The 20,029-nt window shown below is 39.0% G+C and overlaps 1 protein-coding gene across 1 annotated transcript in view; it reads right to left on the bottom strand.

The window, feature by feature from the left end:
• Positions 1-4,960: 4,960 nt before the first annotated feature.
• Positions 4,961-20,029, bottom strand: part of LOC112942494 (cytosolic phospholipase A2 epsilon-like) — a 29,151-nt gene continuing 14,082 nt past the window's right edge. Inside the window, exons 6-21 of the mRNA XM_026033443.1 lie at positions 19,004-19,044; positions 18,372-18,414; positions 17,905-17,962; positions 17,273-17,439; positions 17,037-17,123; positions 16,600-16,637; positions 14,985-15,132; positions 13,983-14,119; positions 12,806-13,028; positions 11,479-11,593; positions 10,099-10,236; positions 9,293-9,400; positions 7,947-8,138; positions 7,307-7,473; positions 6,015-6,201; positions 4,961-5,209 (exon numbers count right to left, since the gene is read on the bottom strand). Coding sequence (XP_025889228.1) covers positions 5,001-5,209; positions 6,015-6,201; positions 7,307-7,473; positions 7,947-8,138; positions 9,293-9,400; positions 10,099-10,236; positions 11,479-11,593; positions 12,806-13,028; positions 13,983-14,119; positions 14,985-15,132; positions 16,600-16,637; positions 17,037-17,123; positions 17,273-17,439; positions 17,905-17,962; positions 18,372-18,414; positions 19,004-19,044 — 2,058 coding nt within the window. The 3' untranslated portion in view covers positions 4,961-5,000. The remainder of the gene's footprint in view (positions 5,210-6,014; positions 6,202-7,306; positions 7,474-7,946; positions 8,139-9,292; positions 9,401-10,098; positions 10,237-11,478; positions 11,594-12,805; positions 13,029-13,982; positions 14,120-14,984; positions 15,133-16,599; positions 16,638-17,036; positions 17,124-17,272; positions 17,440-17,904; positions 17,963-18,371; positions 18,415-19,003; positions 19,045-20,029) is intronic.

Below are 20,029 nucleotides of genomic sequence, written 5' to 3'. Positions count from 1 at the left end.
CCCATGCCACCAGCAGCCCTAGGATTGCCCGCAATGAGCCTGAGCAGAGGCTGCCAGCTAGGTGAGGTGTATCCTCAGGTGATACAAGGGAGGACCCTATTCCTGGCTCTGCCTTTTAAAGGAGCAGCAAACCTGCCTCCTGTAAGCACACCCTGTCATTAATATTTCTCCTTGAGGCTCATTCCTCTGCTGCCATCTGGTACTTCTTTCTGAGGCTGCAGATAGCATATTTCTGAAAGAGAGAAAACTCAAAATATGGCAGAGTTTTGAATCAAATCATACAAATCATACTCCCCAAGCAGTTTTCTCTTTCTTCCTCTGGCTTCCTATCCCTTTTTGTTTACTTGTTTAGGTAACGAGCTCCTGACATACTGACCTTCCTCCTCCTCTGCAAGGCAAGTGACAGCTCAGTCAGTGACAGGTCACATGTGGGGCCACCTTTGTGCTGTGCACGGCTCAGTCACTGGCCTCCCCAGACCTCTGCTTTGTCCTGTGCCCTTCTTACCTGGGACAAAACGCCATCCTGCTCCATTGATGTCCCTTCAAGGTGCACGTCCAGTATTATCAGTGGCAGGGCAATTTCACATCTCCCAGCTTGTCCAGAGACACTGGTGGTTTAAATGCCTCATATGCAGGTGAGCAACTATTTTATAAAGTGACTCAGAGCCCCACCTCTGCCTGATTTCTTAAATGCAGCTGCTCCCCTCCCATTCCTAGGGAAACCAAGTCCTATGGCAGAAGAAGTAGGAGGAATTTCCATGGCCAGTGCAGGTACACAACTCATGTTAAGGGAAGGATGCCATTTTACCTAACACTGTATTTTCACTCAAGTCCCCAGGGCCTGCAGAAATATACACATTGCAATAAGACGCAGCGACAGTACGTTAATTATATTTTGGATGTCTGTGCTAGTAAGCAGGATGCAACAGCTAATGGGACCACTGCACTCGGACTAAATTGGCTGTGGCAAAAGCCAGCTCAGTGATTTCTGCACCACATACCCCTGCACATACCTTCTGCTCACATACTCCTGGTCCACACAGAGTGGAGACGCTTACACAGTGTTTTGGATCTCCACAGCCTAAGTCTAGCAGGGCTGGATCTTTCCTCAGGTGGTTTTCTTCTTTTCCTCTTGCTTCCTATGGCTTCTTATTATTTTTTGTTTGTTCGTTTTTATTTAGACGAGTCCTGAAGCAATGACTTTCTTTCACCTAGCTCCACCTCCACAAATGCTTCTGTGTCACTTCTTGCGCTGACTCTGGATGTAATCCAGTTGTGCTTAAACACTTGTGCCTGACTCAATGAACCCTGCAACGTGGAGGCAAAACGGGTGCCAGCTCCACACTGCCCTCTGCACTGGTGGAACTGCTCTTCTGCAAACCTGACAAACCAGCACAGCTGCAGCCTGTGCCTCTGGTAGCACCCAATGAACCCATGCTGGGGAAACGAGCATGGCTCACAGCTCACCAGGAAAGGATTAGAGAGAGCAGTCAAACACTGCCATAACTTCAACAGGTCAATGCAATTTCTGCAGGGAGGAAGTCCTTCGGCTTCCCTGTTGTCCTGGCATATTCTCTATGAGCAAAAAGATAGATGTTTCCTGAGCATTCTTGAGCTTAATTGTGAAATAGTATTACTAGCCAGCTAAATTCCCCTTTGTGCATGTCCACTAATATCAGTGTTCATCATGGTCAACTTGGTAAAATAAATTTTTGCTATAGGCTACGATATTGCACCAGTCTGTGAAGAATCATGTCTACATACATGGCATGTTTCCTCTATGTGCCAGCTGAAATTATATAGCTTGATGAAATGCTAATGTTTTTCATTAAGTCACTGAAGACCTTGGGCAACATCTGCATGCTTCAGTCGCAGTTAAAGGCAATGCTTTATTACTGCACCTCCTTGGAGGACCATGCCATAAACCAGTGTGATCTCAAGTGGAATTCTCCAAGAAGTTGTTCTTAAAGTGCCATGGGCTGCCGAGCATGCAGAGGAGCTATCGCAGGGCGGCATCATCCTGTTCCCAAAGGAATGAGAGCGAACTCGTGCGGAGCAGGTATGTCCAGTAGCCCGAACTAGGGGTGATGGTCACAGCCTCCCAGATCAAAGGGAGGTGGTTTGTGTGTCCACATGCAGTCCCAGAGCCGTTGGCGCGATGAGTGTCCGGCCGCGAGATGTCAGCCGGGCTGTGACGGAGGCGGCTTCTCCGCAGCACGAGGTGCAGCGGAGCCACGGCCGCTCATCCCTGTTCAGGAATGATGTTTGTAGCCCACATCAGAGACAGCCCTGGCAGGGTTATTGGGCTCACAGCAGGCTGTTCTGCAGAAATACTTGTGCTAAATGTAATTAAGCACACATGTATAAGAGCACATGCTCGATTCCAGTCTCGCTGGATGTGTAACTTCCTCACATGGCCCAGGGACATATATATTCATGGGAAGATCTCAAGGTCCCCTTTGCCCCCTGCAAAATCTGTCTCTCAGATTTTGTTTTTCACCCGTCGTGCTCATCCCATGTATTAGGTACTCTCTTATACTCTTTGCCTAAATAGCAACAGTTTTGTTTTTGCTGGAACAAGGAACACACTGTGAGTGTAAAGCGTGTTACCGAAATGCCTGAATACGTGGAACAAGTCAGAATTTTAATTTTGCAAACAAGCCTTTATTGTGCAATACTGTATACATGAAATATTTGCATGTAACAAACATTTCTTCAGAGCTGGAAGTGGCATGAGTTTATGGCCCCAAATATTTTTGTCTGGTTTTTTTTTTTGTTTTGTTTTTTTTTTTTTGTTAGTTTTGTTTTTGGTTTTTTTTCACAGCAAGGATTTCAGGCTCAACAGAGGCAATTCCCAGGGTAATATGCAGAGCACATAGCACCAAATTTCAGATTATCACTAGCGAAACTACCATAAAAACAAACAGAAGTGCAGAATTGTTCAGAACTAAGAGGCTTCTAAGCATTAGGATTTATGTCCTGATCTTGCTTGTAACATTAGACACAATTAGTGGTGCAAAAATCTGAGAATTGGTTTGATGTCTCACATAACAAAAGTGTTGAAAAAAGTCACCTTGAACAATTTCTAAAGATAATTTGTCATTGTTTCTTCTTAAAATGAAAATTCACAGAGTATTATTTTGCTCCAAGCCAAAGATGTTATTTGGCTACAAACGATGTGATTCTTAAGTAGAGTTCTCTAGGCGAAAGAGGTAGGGAATCTAATGAAAAGAACTTACGTTTAAAAAAAAACCTTTTTGGAAGATACTAATATGAAATGTTTGAACTTACTCAAGCACTTTCCCTGGTTTATGTTGGCTCCAAAATGGGATAGTTGACCTGATAACCCCTTTTCCATTGGATAAAGTGTTTGTTCAAAAATTGTGCTCAGATGTTATTAGGACACAAAATTTATAAAAAAAAAAAAAAAAAAAAAAAAAAAAAAAAAAAAAAAAAAAAAACTTGTTTTCAATTTAATTTGCTTCTGGAATGCAATGGTTGCATCTAGATTTCTTATTTTTCAGCTCATCTTCAGCACTTCTAACTGTCTAGAAAAGACATGTTACAGAAAAATGGGAGTATAAAGAATTCCACAGCTTTTACTGGTGTTTTTGTTGCTAGATACCATCATTTGAAGGTGGTCTGGCCTGTTGCAGACTACTTCACTTCTGCTATGCACATAGTTTGAACAACTAGAACACAATTTTATGGATGATGGGTTTATGTCCTAAAATGTTTTTTAAAAATGCACTGTGTTAAACAAGATGTTTTTTTCAATACATAGCGAAAGTAAAATATTTTCTTTTCAAGCTCTCTCTATTTTTTAATTTAATATTTTTTAATTGAAAAAAGGAAGTTCAGTATGAGAAGTAATTCAGCTTAGGAAAAAATACAGGATGTTTTACTTTGAAAACTTGAAAATAAAAATCGGATTCTTTTGATTAATTTTTTTTTTTGCTGTGTTCAAATTATACCTTTCACTGGAACAAAAATTTCATATGAAAAATCCTATGCCACTTCATCTTGCTTTCCATTTATATATGTTTCATTCACAGCCCAAAAGAGCTCAGGAGACAACGAGCTTCACAGATCTGGCAGCATGCACAGACTTTTGTCCCTATAACACTTAGGACTTCTTTGGTTTCTCTTCAGGGTAGTTGCAAAATAGAGTCATTTCAGGAATCCAATGTCAGCTTTCAAATCTAATACTCTGCTTCTTGCTCTCTGGATTGTGCTCTTGAACACATGGCTCTTCTGGGATGCTCTCTGATATTACACTCTTAGGTTTACAGCATGAGGAACAAAGCAGACAGGCCAGAAATGGTGTCTTTCCCTGTGTCCTTCACACATTGGTGTCCACAGGTAGGAAGAAGCCCTGCTGTGGCGCATGAATCTGGCTTTTTCTGCAGGTGGCATCAATAGATGCCCAAGCAGTAGGGGAATTACAAGAAGGAAGGACAAGGAGAATGGAGTCATTAGGAAGATAGTCATCAATGCAAGGCAGGTTAGAAGGAGGAAAAGAAATATATCACATTTTCTTTGTTTTCCAGGTTTAGCTGTACAATGTGTTCAATAAAATAAAATTTTAGGAAGCAGAATTTCTTATCCTCTTCTTATGGCATGTAGATACATTAGCTGCGTTGAATTACTGTAGCTCCTTGGTGTTATAAAATGTGTTTCCTATATGTCATGTATGATATTAAATTAAACTTAAAATAACACATTTGAACTTTATACAAATCCTAATAAGGATTTATATGAAGTGTATTCTGCAGGCAACCTTAATTTAGGGGACAGATCATATATGAAGATTTCATAGGCAATGTTGTTGATTGCTTAGAAAGGCCACTTTATGAGATTGAAAAAAACCCCACTGAGCCACCTGGAGTAGTTTCTTTCTGTAGTGCTGAGCAGTCAGTGTTCAAAAACCTTTGCTCCTTCTGTGTGCTAGAGCATAAGAAACTTCTCCACAACAACAATCCAGGCAATTGGATGGGTGATCAGCACATATTTTGTCTTTTCCGTTGCATTGCCATCTGCAGAGCCTGCATAATCACCTGAGAGTTATTCAGGACATTGTATTCGCTGAGGTTTAGGAGACGCCGATAATTCTCATCAGAGTATCTGACCGAGAACATGCAATAGGGGGAAGAGCGACTGGTCAAATCAAGCTGGCCTCCCTCCATCTCTGAGCAGCAACGCTTCACACCTGGAAGAAAAGACAAATTGTCACTGTAATGCTGAGTTTATCTTAGTGACAAGCTGTGGCCTTACCTTGAACAGTGGGGCTCTCTGTGGACCCTAGCTGAGAGAGTGGAGTTGCTAGTAATACTAGCATGACATTTAAGCAAGAAAGAAGAAACACAAACATGTGAAATCTTAAAGTTCCTACAATTTAGATGACAGTCTTGGAGCACCTACCACCTTCTCTGCGTTTTGCATTTGTGCTGTCTCTGATTCTGGGAGGGCAAAATAGCATTTGAACTTTGCCTGCCTGCACCCAAGATGTAAATGCATCCTCACGACTGGCAGGAAAGGAGAGGAATACCAGACATCTGACTGTGTCAGAAAATAAAAATAACAGAAATAATGACAGCTCCCAGCCATGGCACAATAAGCAAAATGACAACTAGGATAACCACCAAGGAGACACTCATTGATTTTGACACTGCCGGAGTTAATCTTGAAAGCCAAGTTCTCGCTCTCTTGCCATTCACACATGCCACTGTCTCTGCAAATGCAGCATTACCCCTGGGCAACAGACAACATAAGCGTGTGAAAACAGATCTGAGTGAGCCATTTTTTTCCTGGGAAAAATGTTTACAGTCTCTGGCAACATTTTATGGTATCAGTGGGACAGAGATGAAGGCAAATACCATTTGAGCAAGGGCTGTGTCTCTCTTCCCTAGGGCCAAAGATGATATGAATGTATACAGCAACTTTGGCAGAGATGAGAAAATGAGAAAATCAAACAAACTTTGTTTGTTTAATGTTTGCCACCTCTTACAACTTACCAGGTGCTTTGTACTCTCGGAAGGTGTCATTCACAAGTGGAAGGAAAACCACAATAGGACATCTCGGAGAATCTGAATCTTGGAAGAGGTAGCACTCCTTTAGATTTTTCTTCTCTTCATCACTCAAAGAAATTTTGGGGAATGGGATTTTCTGCTCTGAGTAGTATTTGCAGGCTTTGTCCAGAGTCTGAAATACCACAGAAATGATCACTGTTAGAATTGAGGTTGACTTCCTTAAAGCCCAGGAATCATTACATGCTCTAGGTGTGCCTGCTTGAGCAGGAAGGTTGGACTAGATGATCTCTAGAGGTCCCTTCCAACCTTGAATATTCTGTGATTCTGTGATTATCTAGTTTTAAGATTTAGTGATTCAGATCCATGAGGATTCCTTTTTACCAAGAATTTCTCTATACATAATTACCACATGCAGAAACCAGCATACTATTCACAATGCTGAACAGAATTCCAGAGACAGAGTATACTTAGATTTAGATGGAGTAAAATTGCAGAAGCTTAAAGCAAATCACAATAGTGTTAGTAACCGAAAGAGCCTGTGTTTAATATTTATAGAATTAATCAGAAAAGAAAACAACAGTAAAAAAATGTTTTAAGAGAAGTTATGTGACAGGAAGATTTTTTAATCCAAAAAAGAGCCTTTCTGAGGTGTTAGGCTATAGTGTGCCTTTCTCATGAAATATTTAATACAACAAGATCATATTCCACTATGTACTGTGCTATTTGCTATGCAGCATTTAGTGGCAGGCATCATGAAATAGGGAACAGTTTCTATTATATGCTTAATTCCAGCAGCCTTTCTTCAAGAATGTAGCCTAATCTCAGCTATCTGAAATCTCAGCAAAGCTGAAATGAAACTTTATTATACGAGTTATGCACCATATGGAATTCCCCCTACATTGGCCAAGATCGGTAAAATTAATTTTCTAAACAAACTCAATTTCTGAGGTATAAAACCTCAAACAACTTCTCTGAGGAGTTTTATAGACAGCTAATTAGCTTTATCTCCATGAAATTGGGATTTTGCAGGGAGTTGTTTGTCACTTGATCTTCCCTGTAGCATCTCAGTTCCCAGGCCTAGGAATGTTCTGCCCCTGACTATCCACCTAATATCTTTTATATTCTAATTTAAAGCATAAGAAATCCATTCTCATATTTCTGCGTGTTCCCATGCAGGCTCTGGTAACTTGCTTGATTCAGCATAAAGCATAAGAGCCTATTTCCATCATTCTGGAAGAAAAAGGACAGACAGCACATCATAACATGATGCTTCTCACCGATGAATGCGATCCAGTAGTGTAACTTAAATATATGAAGACATCCACTTCCCTCTGTGGCCTTAAAAGCGGTGCACTGCTGGTATTGATGAAAAATCCAGCATCTATCATGCCCAGGTGATCAGGATTTTGCATCAGCTGATTGGGACGTGTGTCTAACACAGTATCTGAAAGGAAAATATTTCTTGGCATATGAAAAGATTTGTGGATATTTTGTTTGGAAAAAAAACGGCTAAACTGAATATTCATGACAGTTTAATCTTAAAAAGACTTGTTTAATGAATTATGAAATAGTCTGTTGGGACTTGAAGAGGCAATCTAAGTCTACTTCTGTACTCCAAGGCAGCACTGGACAGCATTTCTGATAGATTTGTCTAACCTATTCTTAAAAATATTCTATGCCGAGAATCCCAAGTCATCTATTCCAGTAATTTGCTATAGTCATTTGCTAAAGCACATAAACACATGCTTATATTTAAAACAATATTTACATGCTAGGCAGCACTGAGTTCTTAGCTTCTTCTCCCTGTTCAGGAAAAGAAAAGTTCCTTTGGGAGATGCAAGAAATCTTCTTCCAAGTCTTACAGATTTCAGCTCAAAAATATGTGAAGTATTTGTTTTAAATACTAGTTCCTATTACCTTTCCATCGACAGAAATGTTCATTCTCAAGGTAGTTGTTATGCAGCTGATAGCCCTTCAGAAAATTGTGATGCTGGGCAACGGAGAAGCGGTCAGTTAAAGCACCTCGAAGAGCGTTGGACAGGGGACCAGGTGGAGCATACGTGCGAGTCCTTAGCTCATGGGGCCTTGTAGGCAGTATTGGGTCTTCATCTAAAAGAGGGGGGAAAAATTGGCAATCTGTTAATTCATATTAATTTCTGGTTGGCCTAGTACTTAGATCACAAAGTGTGTCCTGAGAAAAACTGTGAAAAAAATATTTTTGATAGAAAATGCTGATGGAAAACAGCAGCTGCGAGCTCTGTTGATGATCTTAAGCTTTAACCTAGAGATGGTTCATCAAACACTATGTTTAGTCTTAGAAAGGGGATACCTTAGTGGAATTATATCATTCAATAAATTTCCAGTGAAAAAGTTACATATCCTCAAGGAAAATATCATGAAATAAAGCCAAGCATAAAGAAAAGGTAGAGCATACTCTTCCCTTCCACTCAGCCAGGCAGGCAACAAAAATGCCCCATAAGATCTACTACAACAGTGAAAAAGTCTACCAAGCAATGAGCAGATGTTCTGCAGTTACATGAGCATTTGCTTTATCAACCAAACAAGTGTATCCCAGGAAAATGTAGAAAATACATCCATACTTAGAAACTATATGTAGTTTTCAGGGTGACTGCACAAGAGTGTATGTGGGTGAAAGGCAGAAATGGCACAAGGTGGGGTTTCCTGAAATCACAGCCTGCTTTGCCAGACCAGGTGCTGACAATGCAACAAGACAGACTTGGCATTTTCCAACATTGCGCAGATGTATTTCTTTATTTTCGGGATGCCTGTAATTGCAGTTACCATCATGTTAAATGATTTAGCAATAAAGCTGTGGTTTCTATATTGCTTCAGAAAAGAGCCTCCAGGCCTCATATGTTCTCATGCCAAGATGAATCCAGCGCAGTAATTACTGTACTGAGTAATAAAATAAAATGTCAGGAAATTGATATTCAGGTTTATTCTCTGTATGGTCAATAAAATAACTTTATTCTCCACTGCTGAGTTTTTGTTCTATATGGTTTGAAAAACAAAGTCTCAACCTTTTCTCAGAAATATGAGACCCCCATAAAGCTTGCTCTTAATGACAGTGCATTTTAATTTGAAGAATTCTAGTAAGTCTAATTATCACAGCAGTATTTCCATTAGCCTACATGCTGGGAGAAGTTGCTAACTTTTAAGAGGATCCTACATCATTGCCTTTAAACTAGTCAAAATGATGATGCAGAAAGGCATCATGAATGAAAAGTTTAAACATTTCTCACCGACATCATCTATTTTGTCTTGGGTCCATCTCTTCCAGAAGTCCTCTGAACTGTGGGACAGTCCCCATATTTGTAATAGGTTAACAGAAAATATGCTACTCCACATGCCTGTAAAGAGAATTAGTGAACACAAGAACACATTTTAACTATAAATTGCCTTTTTTCCCCCTTGTCTTTCAATCTCTTGGACTAATTGTTGAATTGGCTGAATTTAAATTTTAACTAAATTTTAAAGTTGTTAAATTCCTCTTGATTTTCTACAGTATTGGCTCTGACTGAAGAGCTAAATTCACACTGCAATCAGTACTGTCCCGCATGGCTCTGCTGCCCTGTAAAGAGAGAAAAGAGTAGGAGAGAAGATGCAAAAGACACAGCTTTCACAGGCCATTTTACAGAGAGATGCACCGGCTGTTTGGAATCACAAGTAAAAGCCTTGCACTTTTAACAGGTTGAGACTCAAGGACTCAGCCAACTCCTTCTCTACTGCACATTCTTTTCCTCCTTCTAGGATTATCTCCTTCTTACTTTCCCTAGAGAAACTGGTGACTTTGTTAGCAAAGTATGAGAAAAAAGAATTCCTGGGAAAGAATTTCTTCTTTCCCAAGAAATGTGGGGGGGGGAAAAAAAAGAAAAAGATTAGGATCAGTTTTTAATATATCTTTTGGACATATAAGCATGCATCTGCATTGCATGGGAGGTGAAACCACACCAGTGCCCAGTATCTTAAACTAGAAAAGTCCCCACTCTGGTTCACAGCCTTGTGCTTTACCAAAGTGCCTCTGCTCCAGGACCTTGGAATACATCACCTTGCAGGTAGCATATGCGGGATTCGGGGAGTTTTTTTAGCATGCGTCCCATGAAAAACTCGCTTCCAAAATTCTCTGTGGGAATAAAGGCTCCGTACTTCAGCAACCCCACTTCATACGGGGTGAACTCCACCCATTCTGCAATACAACCACAGCGGCACTTAGCACGTTCTCAGTTTTTCAGCTGAGGGCAAGAAGGGAGGATGCTAGAGCATAAACCAGTCAAAAGCAGAGCAAAGCTTCCATTTTCCTGTCTTTGCAAAAGTTATTTATCACCTACAGAGACAGGCTTTAGAGAGGTTTTCATGCCACCCTACTCAGTCATTATGACTATGGATATAAGGAGGCAAGAGCAGTTATGTTGCAAATCTGCTGTTGCTTTGGCAAAATGTGCATGGTGGCAGCAGTGCCAGTGGCACCATGTGCACGCTGCGAGCCTGGGAAGACTCCAGCCTTCACACATCTCCTGTGAATGCACCAAGACTGAACTCTCCAGGCGTGCACTGTTACACTCTGCCCTTGCATACACTATGTCTATACTTCCAATTTTATGGATACAGTTAACAGAATATAATGCATTTAGCTTTCTTTCCTTGAATAATTAGATGTGTACAGAGCTACTCAGTTTTTCAAAAAAATGAGTTTGATACAAGTGGCCAATTATACTCATTCTATGTGGTGCTAAGGAAGACAGAACTTTGCCTTGAATTTCTAGGATGCCACTCAAGTGAAATGCAGTTGTCCAATATAACTGCAGAGTGAGAAAAACCTGTAAAAGAAAGGCCACAGACTATAATTTTCTTTTCAGTCAGAAGAGGTTCATTATTTCATTTTAACCATAAAAATCTGATTTGAATTTCTTCTCCTCCCCTTCTTCCCCTCCAGTTTCTTCTCCTCATGGAAAAGTAACCAAACCAAGCAAAACAAAAGATTCACTTGGGACTAAATTGCATGTCTTTCTCAAGTTTTATCATAAATAAAATTTAGATTTTTTTCTTTCAAATATATTAGAATTGACAAAAAGCAGCATTTAATTCTTGCAAAATTCCAATACTTTCTTATTCTAGTTGGAGCAGATAATATTCCAAACATGGCCTTTCTGGCAGGATTTCCATTCAATCCATCTCAGAAAGGTAATGATCATAAAAATGATCATAAAATGATGATGATCATAAAAAGTTCTTGTATTAAAATCACATGGCTTGAAGCAATGGCCTTTTTTCCATAAAGCAGCTAAGACATCAGGGCTGCTGCCTCAAAGTTCTACCAAACAGTGAAAAGCAAATCTCACACACACACGAACAAAAAAGTCCCAATCCCCTAAAACAGGAATTCCACTAGCAAAATTAAGCTTCACAGGATCTGAAACATCATCCTTACCTTTGAAATCATGAGTGCTATAGTTGTCCCGGACACAGACGGACACGTATATGGGCAGTGGGTTCTGACCCTCACACACTGCTGCTCGCTGCTCCGAAAGTTTGTGAGGATCTTTCTGGTTTTGAAGGAAAGGATTTACATGAGGACACATGAAAACAATGCACAGTGAACCTGATTGAGCTTCATCCATGGAACGACAGATTGCTCTCCTCAGGGATCGAGCCTGACTTCATGCTCTTTACCAAAACGAGGAGAGGAAATCTACTTCAGCATTTACTTCTAGATATACTTGAAAGCACTGCCCAGGAAGGGGCAAGTAGGTCCTTAACATGACTAGAGTATCAAGTAGTGCTTGTTCTCCTCAGGGAAGGAATCCCTTGAGCACATCAGCATGGAGCTTCCCTTCTCAGAGCACAAAAACGATAACAGTCTGGCCTTGAAAAAATCACTGGAATCTGGAAACAAAACACTTGCAACTCAGCTCCCATTTTTTTCTAGAAAAACTTATTGTCATTGAAGAGATTTGTAAGAAATAAGAAATATATCAAAATCCTACCAATTGTCTGACATATGTATGTCAGGCACATATATTTATTTATATATTCACATATATGCCTGACATATATATATATATATATGATTTCAATAAACAAACATTTTTGTCCACACTGGAGCAAATATCTTTTATACGCTCATCAGACTATTTTTTTCTCACTTCCTGAATGTCAAATAAACCATTTTTGAACTGTAATGTAACTGGAGAGAAGAAGAACTAGACCTCTATACTGTTGGGGTAGAAACCACTTCAAATAATATAAAAGCAGATGTCTTGCTTGTAAAAATTAGTACTTCTCAAACCACCTACTCTCTCAGCAATCCTCATCAGCAAAAGCAGAATATGGACTTGCTACCAGTATAGCTACACTTCATATTACATATCAGTGGCTGCAAACGGGCAGTAGGCACTCTAGTTATTCCTTACTGACACTGTTTTCAGGGAGTTTTCACAGAACTGAGATCATTTTGCTTTGCATCTTGAACTCCATCTTGAACTCCTCCTGCATGTGTAGTTTGCATTTCAAGCAGACTGGCTGAGATTGCCTCCAGTTTCTATTTAAATCCAGCAGAAGTCTAATTACACTTTCCAAATGGCTGCATAACTAATGTAGTTTATTAACATGTGATGTATTTCTCTGTAAGCAGTCTACTGAAGAAAATAGAGATATACAGTGTTTATTGATATGGAGAATTATGATGGGTTAATTTCCTCTCCACTCATTGAAAGAAAAAAAATGTAATTCTCTGAGAAAATGAATATATATCATACCCCGTCATTTAGCAGATATTCAATCATGAGCCCCCAAAGATCTATAAACGAAGTCCTGTATCCATCTTCTTTCCGCTGACATAACTGCTTGTTATAGTACTTCATGCGATCCATAGAGAAACAGCTCATCTTGCATTTGGTTGCTTGCTTCTGAGCTTCACCAATATGCCAGTCTAGGTCCTTCTGTGACCAGTAGGCATCTCTGTATAAGTTGGCCATGGTCCTGGAGAAAGATGATAAAGACAACAAAAAAAAAAGCAGCAAAAGAAGACTTTAAATCTGCCTTTGGGGATAGAGATATAGAGTACTGGTTACTATTCATGCCTGTTTGTTTTTGTTATTCTCTTTTGGAGGCTGACCTCTCCAGATTTTTTGAGTGTTTTACAGATGAGGATTACAGTATATGTAGCTTTGTGAGTCGATGGTTTTTTCTAGTTAGACACAGTAGCACCTTAAGAGTGAATATTGCTTCATTTAGGAGGCATAAATAAGGTCCAAAATTATAATACATTTTATTTGCTTGCTTTCTAGAGCATAAATTATCAGACTAGCTGCTGTCTCTAGGTTTTATATCACTGTGTCAAAATTACAATATCACTACCTATAATTTAATTTCATCTTTCATGTTATCCTCTGCATGTTAGACCCTTGTAGGGCCTGTAAACAGGAGATAACACTTAGGAAACAGCCCATTTCCAAGCTGGCAGATTACAGGCAAAAATATGCATTGTTCTATGTTTTCTCCAAATGATCAGTTAAAAAGCAGAGCCTGTTTCAGTTTTTGGAAACAAGGGACATCCATGGAGATAGAATCAGATATGACACTGTGGGCAGAACTGCATCCCCAGAATCCATTTTGAAAGCATATTTGTCATAGACATATTTAACCACTGTAACTGCAGAGCTGAAAAGGAGAGTAAAACCTCCCGGTCTTGTTTGTTTTCAGAATGATTCCATCTCTTTTGACCCAGACAGTTTTTCAAGGTCTTTTTCAGATACAGAGAACCTAAACCTTGTTTTAAAATATTAAGAGATCATACAATAATTCTTGGAGTAGCTACTAACACCTGTAACAAATTCATTCTTGGTGGATACTACCATCCTGTGACTCCAGCTCCTTGTAGCAGCTTTACCCCTCAACCGAGCCATTATAAGCTTCTGTGCAAGCTGTCCTTACCATGTGGTGCCAGACAATCCACTGATGTATGTTATGCAGTCCAAGAGATTCAACTTCTTGAGCCCCTGCAGACTGCCATAGAGGCCTGTCATGGATTTCAGTCCTCCTCCTGTTGTGATGATAGCCACCACGGGGACCTGGTGACACAGAAACACAGGACCCTGAGGCAGGTAACACTCAGTGTGGCGGCCTGGATAGACACAGTATCCTGACACCGCTCCCAGCCCAGCTCCTGACCTCGGAGCACAAGTCCCTTTTCAGAAGGGGAGGCTCAGAAATAGCACAATCATTCCTGCTTTTCTTTTCATAAATATAAGTCAAAGAATTAAGCCAAAACTAGGTTCTTTCCCATCTCTCCTTAGGGCAAGTGAGGGCACAGACAGACAACGATCTGTGCTTGAAACAACGTGTTTTCTTGTCACTTCTCAATCCCTTGACACTTCCTTCTATTTTGCACACCTACCACTAAATCTGCCTGCCAACCCCATGAAAAAATCCACACAATTCACATATATTTAGTAAATTATCCTCATCAAGGTTATTCCTTTTCAGTATCAGGAAACTACTTTAAAATGCAGGATATTCATTTTGAGGAGTTTCAAAATTGGAAGAAAGGAAAGATATTTTAAGAACCACTCAGAGAACATTCTTTAGGAGAGTAAACTCTCACAAAATGATTAAATTAGAACAACAGAAGAAATACTTGTTATGTAATGTATTTAACAGACACAAAGTATTTAATAACCAAGCCAATTAAATAATAGCATATAAGAGATCAATACATCTAAAATCTCATAGATTTTACTTTGCCCCACGGATAAGATGCAATTAGTGTTCCTTGAAATAGCAAAACTTGGTAGCAGTAGCAAATGTAATGAAGACAAATGTGCTAGCATTATTTAGAAAACAGATACTTGTATTTGGTCTAATTTGTTTAAAATTGATCAAGGAGAGACCATGTAGACCCTAGAAAAGTCAAGACCCACTTCCCAGAACACATACCTCATGCTGCTGGAGGTCCTGTTGCAGATGAAAAACATTTTTCAGAGCGTTTGCTACATATCTCTTCCTTTTCCACAGGAAATTCCTCTCATCTGAACATAAGCTAAAGCCAAACCGCATGTCCAGGTCTTCGTTGCATGAGCAATTACTAGGATAAACATGTGTACATATTTTATATATTATCACACCCTTATTGATCACAGCACTGAGATCAAAGATAATCTACTACACTCTTCCTTTCATGTTGATGCAACATGAGATGGAGAACAGGAGAGAATATTACAATTATTTTTAAAAGTAAACAAGTATTTTTCAACCAGTAAGGTTAACCTGTGGCATTACATCCCTTTATTGTTAATTGACAAAAAAATATACAGTATTTAAAAATTAAGCAAATTATTAACATGAATACTCTAAAATTAATTAAATTAATTAATTAAATTAAATTAAAAATTAATTAAATGTCTGTGCTTCTTTGTGCCAATATTTTAAAATACATTTATTAATTCTCATTACACTGGAAATTCCAAAATATTTTCTCGCATTCTAAATATCTAAAATAAAAATAAAACTGCAAATGTTGTGGGAAGAAAATGGCCAATTTTGGGCAACTCTAGTGTGAAGACATCCCCCTCTAGTGGCCCAGTACCACCGCAGAACTACATTGGCAGAAAAAAACTCTCATCTCTAAGGTGAGCTTGATCATGCAACCTTTCCTGGGATCAGCATAAGGATGAAATCAGTGATGAGCAGGCCCTGAAGGGATGGGCTTTTGCTACTGAATTCAGCGGGGTAGGATTTTATCTCTTGCTTTCCTCATCCTACTTGCACAAGCCTCTTCATATCTCAACTCAAGTAGTTGTCAAGAATTGTACAGTGTAAGACTGCTCAGAAGAAGATTAAATCTGCAGTTTAAAAAATCATTCCTTAAATAACTCCACTGTTATAGCTTATTTCCCTGTGCACTTGTGCTGCTCAGTACACTAACATCCCTTCAACTTCTTCCTACTCCATGAGAGTATCTGCAACTCAGCTCTCATGGACATGAGACCTGATGGCTTGTAGCCAGAGCTACCTTTGGGCTTCCTGACTGCCCAGTTAACTGTGACCAGGCACTGGAAAAAAGCACTTTTTTTCTTATTCTTTCATTGACAGAAAGCCTCTTGTAGAGCCTCTAGTCTCTACTACAGAGTACCTTATGTCATTGAAACTAGTTATGGGACTTCCTTCCCTTGTCAGCCAAAGGATGATAGTTCTACAGAACTAAAAAAAAAAAAAAAAGATAATTTATTCATTGTAATTTTCGATCAAGTTCCTTGTTTGCTTCTCTCCATTATGGTTTTCTATCCAAAATTTTCTCTTTTTTATTAATTTCAAAGACTGAAATTGATCAGCTATAGTATTCTCTGGTCAGAGGAGCAGGGATAATGCTAAAATAAATGTGTGTTATCAGCATGTAGTGACGAAGATCAAATTCGGCTAATTACAATATGTTGCATAAGCATTTTACATTTTATTAAAAGCACATTCTAATATTCAGGTTGAGAATGTCAGCTCGTTTCTTTTCTGTGTGGCTAATGTAACAAAAAACAGGAACAGGAGAAAGATGCCTTACCAGCTTTCTGCTTTGACATTCAAATCAAATCTTTTCTCCTAGAAAACAAAAATACCAGCTATAAATGTCCTATTTAGTTTTATTTTTTTTTTTTTACCTCTTTTTGTCTGGAGGACAGAGTTTTATTTAATCTACAGCTAGGTCTGGAAAGGACTGCACCAAGAGTCTGAAATCTCGTTATCTGACAATCTTGCTCATCTCCTCTGTTGGCACATATAGGAGACCAATGAAGCAGCATGACAATGGGTTTCTATGGAGGAAACGGCCATGGAAATACAGCTTCTAATTATTCAAAATCTGAGAAAATTTGAGAGTATTTCCAGCCTTCTTGGAAACCTTCTATAAAGATTCCCATAGGACAAAATTAAGGATGTTTACAGAAGGAATGGTTTTCAACTGAGTGACCTTTTATTCATGAAGGTTAAAGTGACGCTCACCTCTGCAATTGTAGTTTTCTGTCCCATGGGCAGTGAATTCAGCATCACCACTGGGGAGCCTGTCTCTGTACTGAACTTACATGTCCACTGGAAAAATAACATTTTTTTTTTACAAAAAAAAAAAGAAAAAGAAAAAGAAAAAGAAAAAACACAGTAAAGGGTTAATCCTCTCCCTCCTCACACTTCCTAGAAAGAGAGTCATGTTGAGTACATTGATAAGGAGAGTTCTAACATACGGGGTGATACTGCCTCTTCTTCGGCAACATGACATCCAGCGTTGGCTCTGCATACTTGATATAATGGAATTTGGAAGGACCTGTAGGGCTGACAACTCCTTCAGGTCCCAGTGAAATGTCCCTGGTCCCTTCAAAGGAACCTTTCACTGTAAGGGAAAGCTCTTTCTCTAAAAAGGAAAAAAAAAAAAAAAAAAAAAAAAAAAAAAAAAAAAAAGGAACACAAGAAACATTATTTATTTTAACCAGAAAATTGTCTTGGCTTCATTAAAAGCTGGATTCTGATAAGGGCTCTATATTTGGGACCACAGCTCTGTCTAATGTAAAGCACTCTGAAGGGAACAAGCAGTGAAAGGAAATGAGCAAAACTGAAAAACTGAATCTATTTCAATAGAAAGGGGACTCTACATTATTGTTATTGTATATATAACCAAGATTTCAACTTTAATATAGTTCTATTAGACCTTTTAGATATAGAGCAGAAGGGAGTGCAAGAAGTAGTCATCACAATCTGTAATAAACCTAATGCCTTGCCTGACACTAATTGCACTCAATACTGAAGAGACTACTTATTTTACTTATTATTTTTATGAAATGTGCTTATGGGTAAATAGTTAACAGAGCAATAACTTTACTTGACTTTTGTTGCTGCTTCTCAGCCACTTCAACTTCCAAACAGCAAAGTTCACGACACTGTAACAAATACAGAAGGAGGATGTGTGAGAAAGGGTATCACATTCTGATCTCTTTACAGAGAGCCCTGAATACTGAGCATTCATTTGGACATCTCCAATTGCTTCAAGTACATAAGGTCTCACAGTCTTGCCATCACTGTTTTGATAAATAGGAACCCATTTTTAAAGGAGTACTGATACAAGAAACAGGCAGGGAGAAGGATTTGAAATACAGGACAAAAGCAAACTAATGGAATACCACCACTGAGCAGAGAAATAAAATAACCCATTCTCAAACTATCTCAACAGGAAGGGAGAAGTAGGAGAGAAAACTGGCCTATTCAGTATCTAATAGCTTTGAGCTTCTGCAGCCTCTCTTATCTCAAGAAAATACTTATAGAGAATTTCTTAGGAAAAAGGCACATTACCACTAGGACTCCATTGGTAGCAATGGCTTCATGAGGACCAGAACTGAGAAATGAAATAAAAACACATGTTTTCAGTTCAATCAAACGTCCAATCGCGTTTTTCCGGAATGTTCCTCTTTCTCCTAATTTAGAAGAACAGCAGCCAGAAGGATTCCAGCAGCTGTTCAACAAGCTCCTTCTCACATTTGTTTGATTTAGCACTGCTATAAAGAGACTTATCCTCCCCTATCCCACAGCTGAGTGAGGTGTATAATTGCTAGTTTTTTGTAGTGCAATCCCATGATTGTTTATAATACAATCCCATCATTGTCTATAAGCAACTTGCATTTAGGCAGACAAATTCTTCCCCTCAGTACAACATAGCTAATATACATCAACAACATGCTAATTTGTCAAAACACTCCTGCTGGGAAGTCCAGCCTTATGTATTTGCTAGTATGTCAATCAAAGGGGCAGAGGGTAGGGGGTATGAATTACTTGATGGAGGGAGGGCAGAGGGAAGGGAAAGGAAGGGGAAAAAGAAGAAGGGGGGGGAAAAAAAGCTTTCCAGCTTTTCATTGGCTTTTAGTGCTGTTCTTGTATTTTTAGTATGTAATGACATATGTATTTCAATTAGCATGTACATCACTTACATGATCTCCAATCTGAATTCAACTTCTAACTCTTCTGTGGCCTGAGAATAAGAAATTAAATGTGTGATGCTTTCTCTCTTAAACGGACTATGCAGCATTGAAGTAATGCATGTACAGTCTGTGCATAACAAGTCTATGATAAACTTTTCAGACTGAGTGGTCTGAAACAATACTTCAAATTAGATTCCTTCGTGACATCCTTCCTTCTACAAATTATCTTCAAAATAATCTGAACTATGATCTCTTAGTGTGCAATCCCTTTAGAAAGACAATTTGTAACTTGTTTCCTCTTTCAAAGTCTACTTTTTTTTCTCCTTGCTGTTCTTGGCACTGTTCTGCCATTAGTTACTGCCCTTGCTATCAGGTTGGATGTTAAAGAGCCCTTCCACCCACCACTTCAACAAGGAGACTACTATTACTGAGTGACTCAGAGCTACAGCTATGCAACACCCTGTAAAGAGGTGTTGATATGTATGAGCTAGTAGTAAGTGACCTAGTTTGGGTACTAGAAGTGATCTGCCCATAGTAGTAAGAAATTCTGTGCAGGACATTTTGTGCATCAATGACATGCATTCAGCTCAAAGGTTTCCCCAAAGACTATCAAAACTTTTATCCCCATTTTATAGATAGAAAGATGGGAAGCAGAGTAAAGTAGATATCCAGACTTCAGTACAACACTAAGATGTGTGAATCAACTTGAGCTAGTTCACAGTTAGATGCCTCCCTTCTGTACCACTTAATTTCAGCCATATGTTTTATTTCGTCATTTAGGATTTTTTTGTGAGGGCCTCAAACTTTCAAATACAGATTCCTGACTAGGATAGTTGCATTTTTTCCTTTTGTATTTTAAATGACAATTCAAATACCCATTACTTGGATAATCCATGGCGGATTCAAAAAGCTCACCCCAAAATTTTGAAAGCATTGCATAACTTTTCACTGTCTGTCACTTATCTGTCTTGTTTTAAATCCATGCCTGATCTAAATGATAGAGTCACATAGCTGCAGGACCAGTGACAAACTTAA

Source organism: Nothoprocta perdicaria, unplaced genomic scaffold (genome assembly GCF_003342845.1).
Source record: "Nothoprocta perdicaria isolate Ctin4 unplaced genomic scaffold, notPer1 scaffold_129, whole genome shotgun sequence".
NCBI lineage: Eukaryota > Metazoa > Chordata > Aves > Tinamiformes > Tinamidae > Nothoprocta > Nothoprocta perdicaria.
Note: the sequence above shows the minus strand (reverse complement) of the source record. Positions and strands in the feature narration are given on the sequence as shown.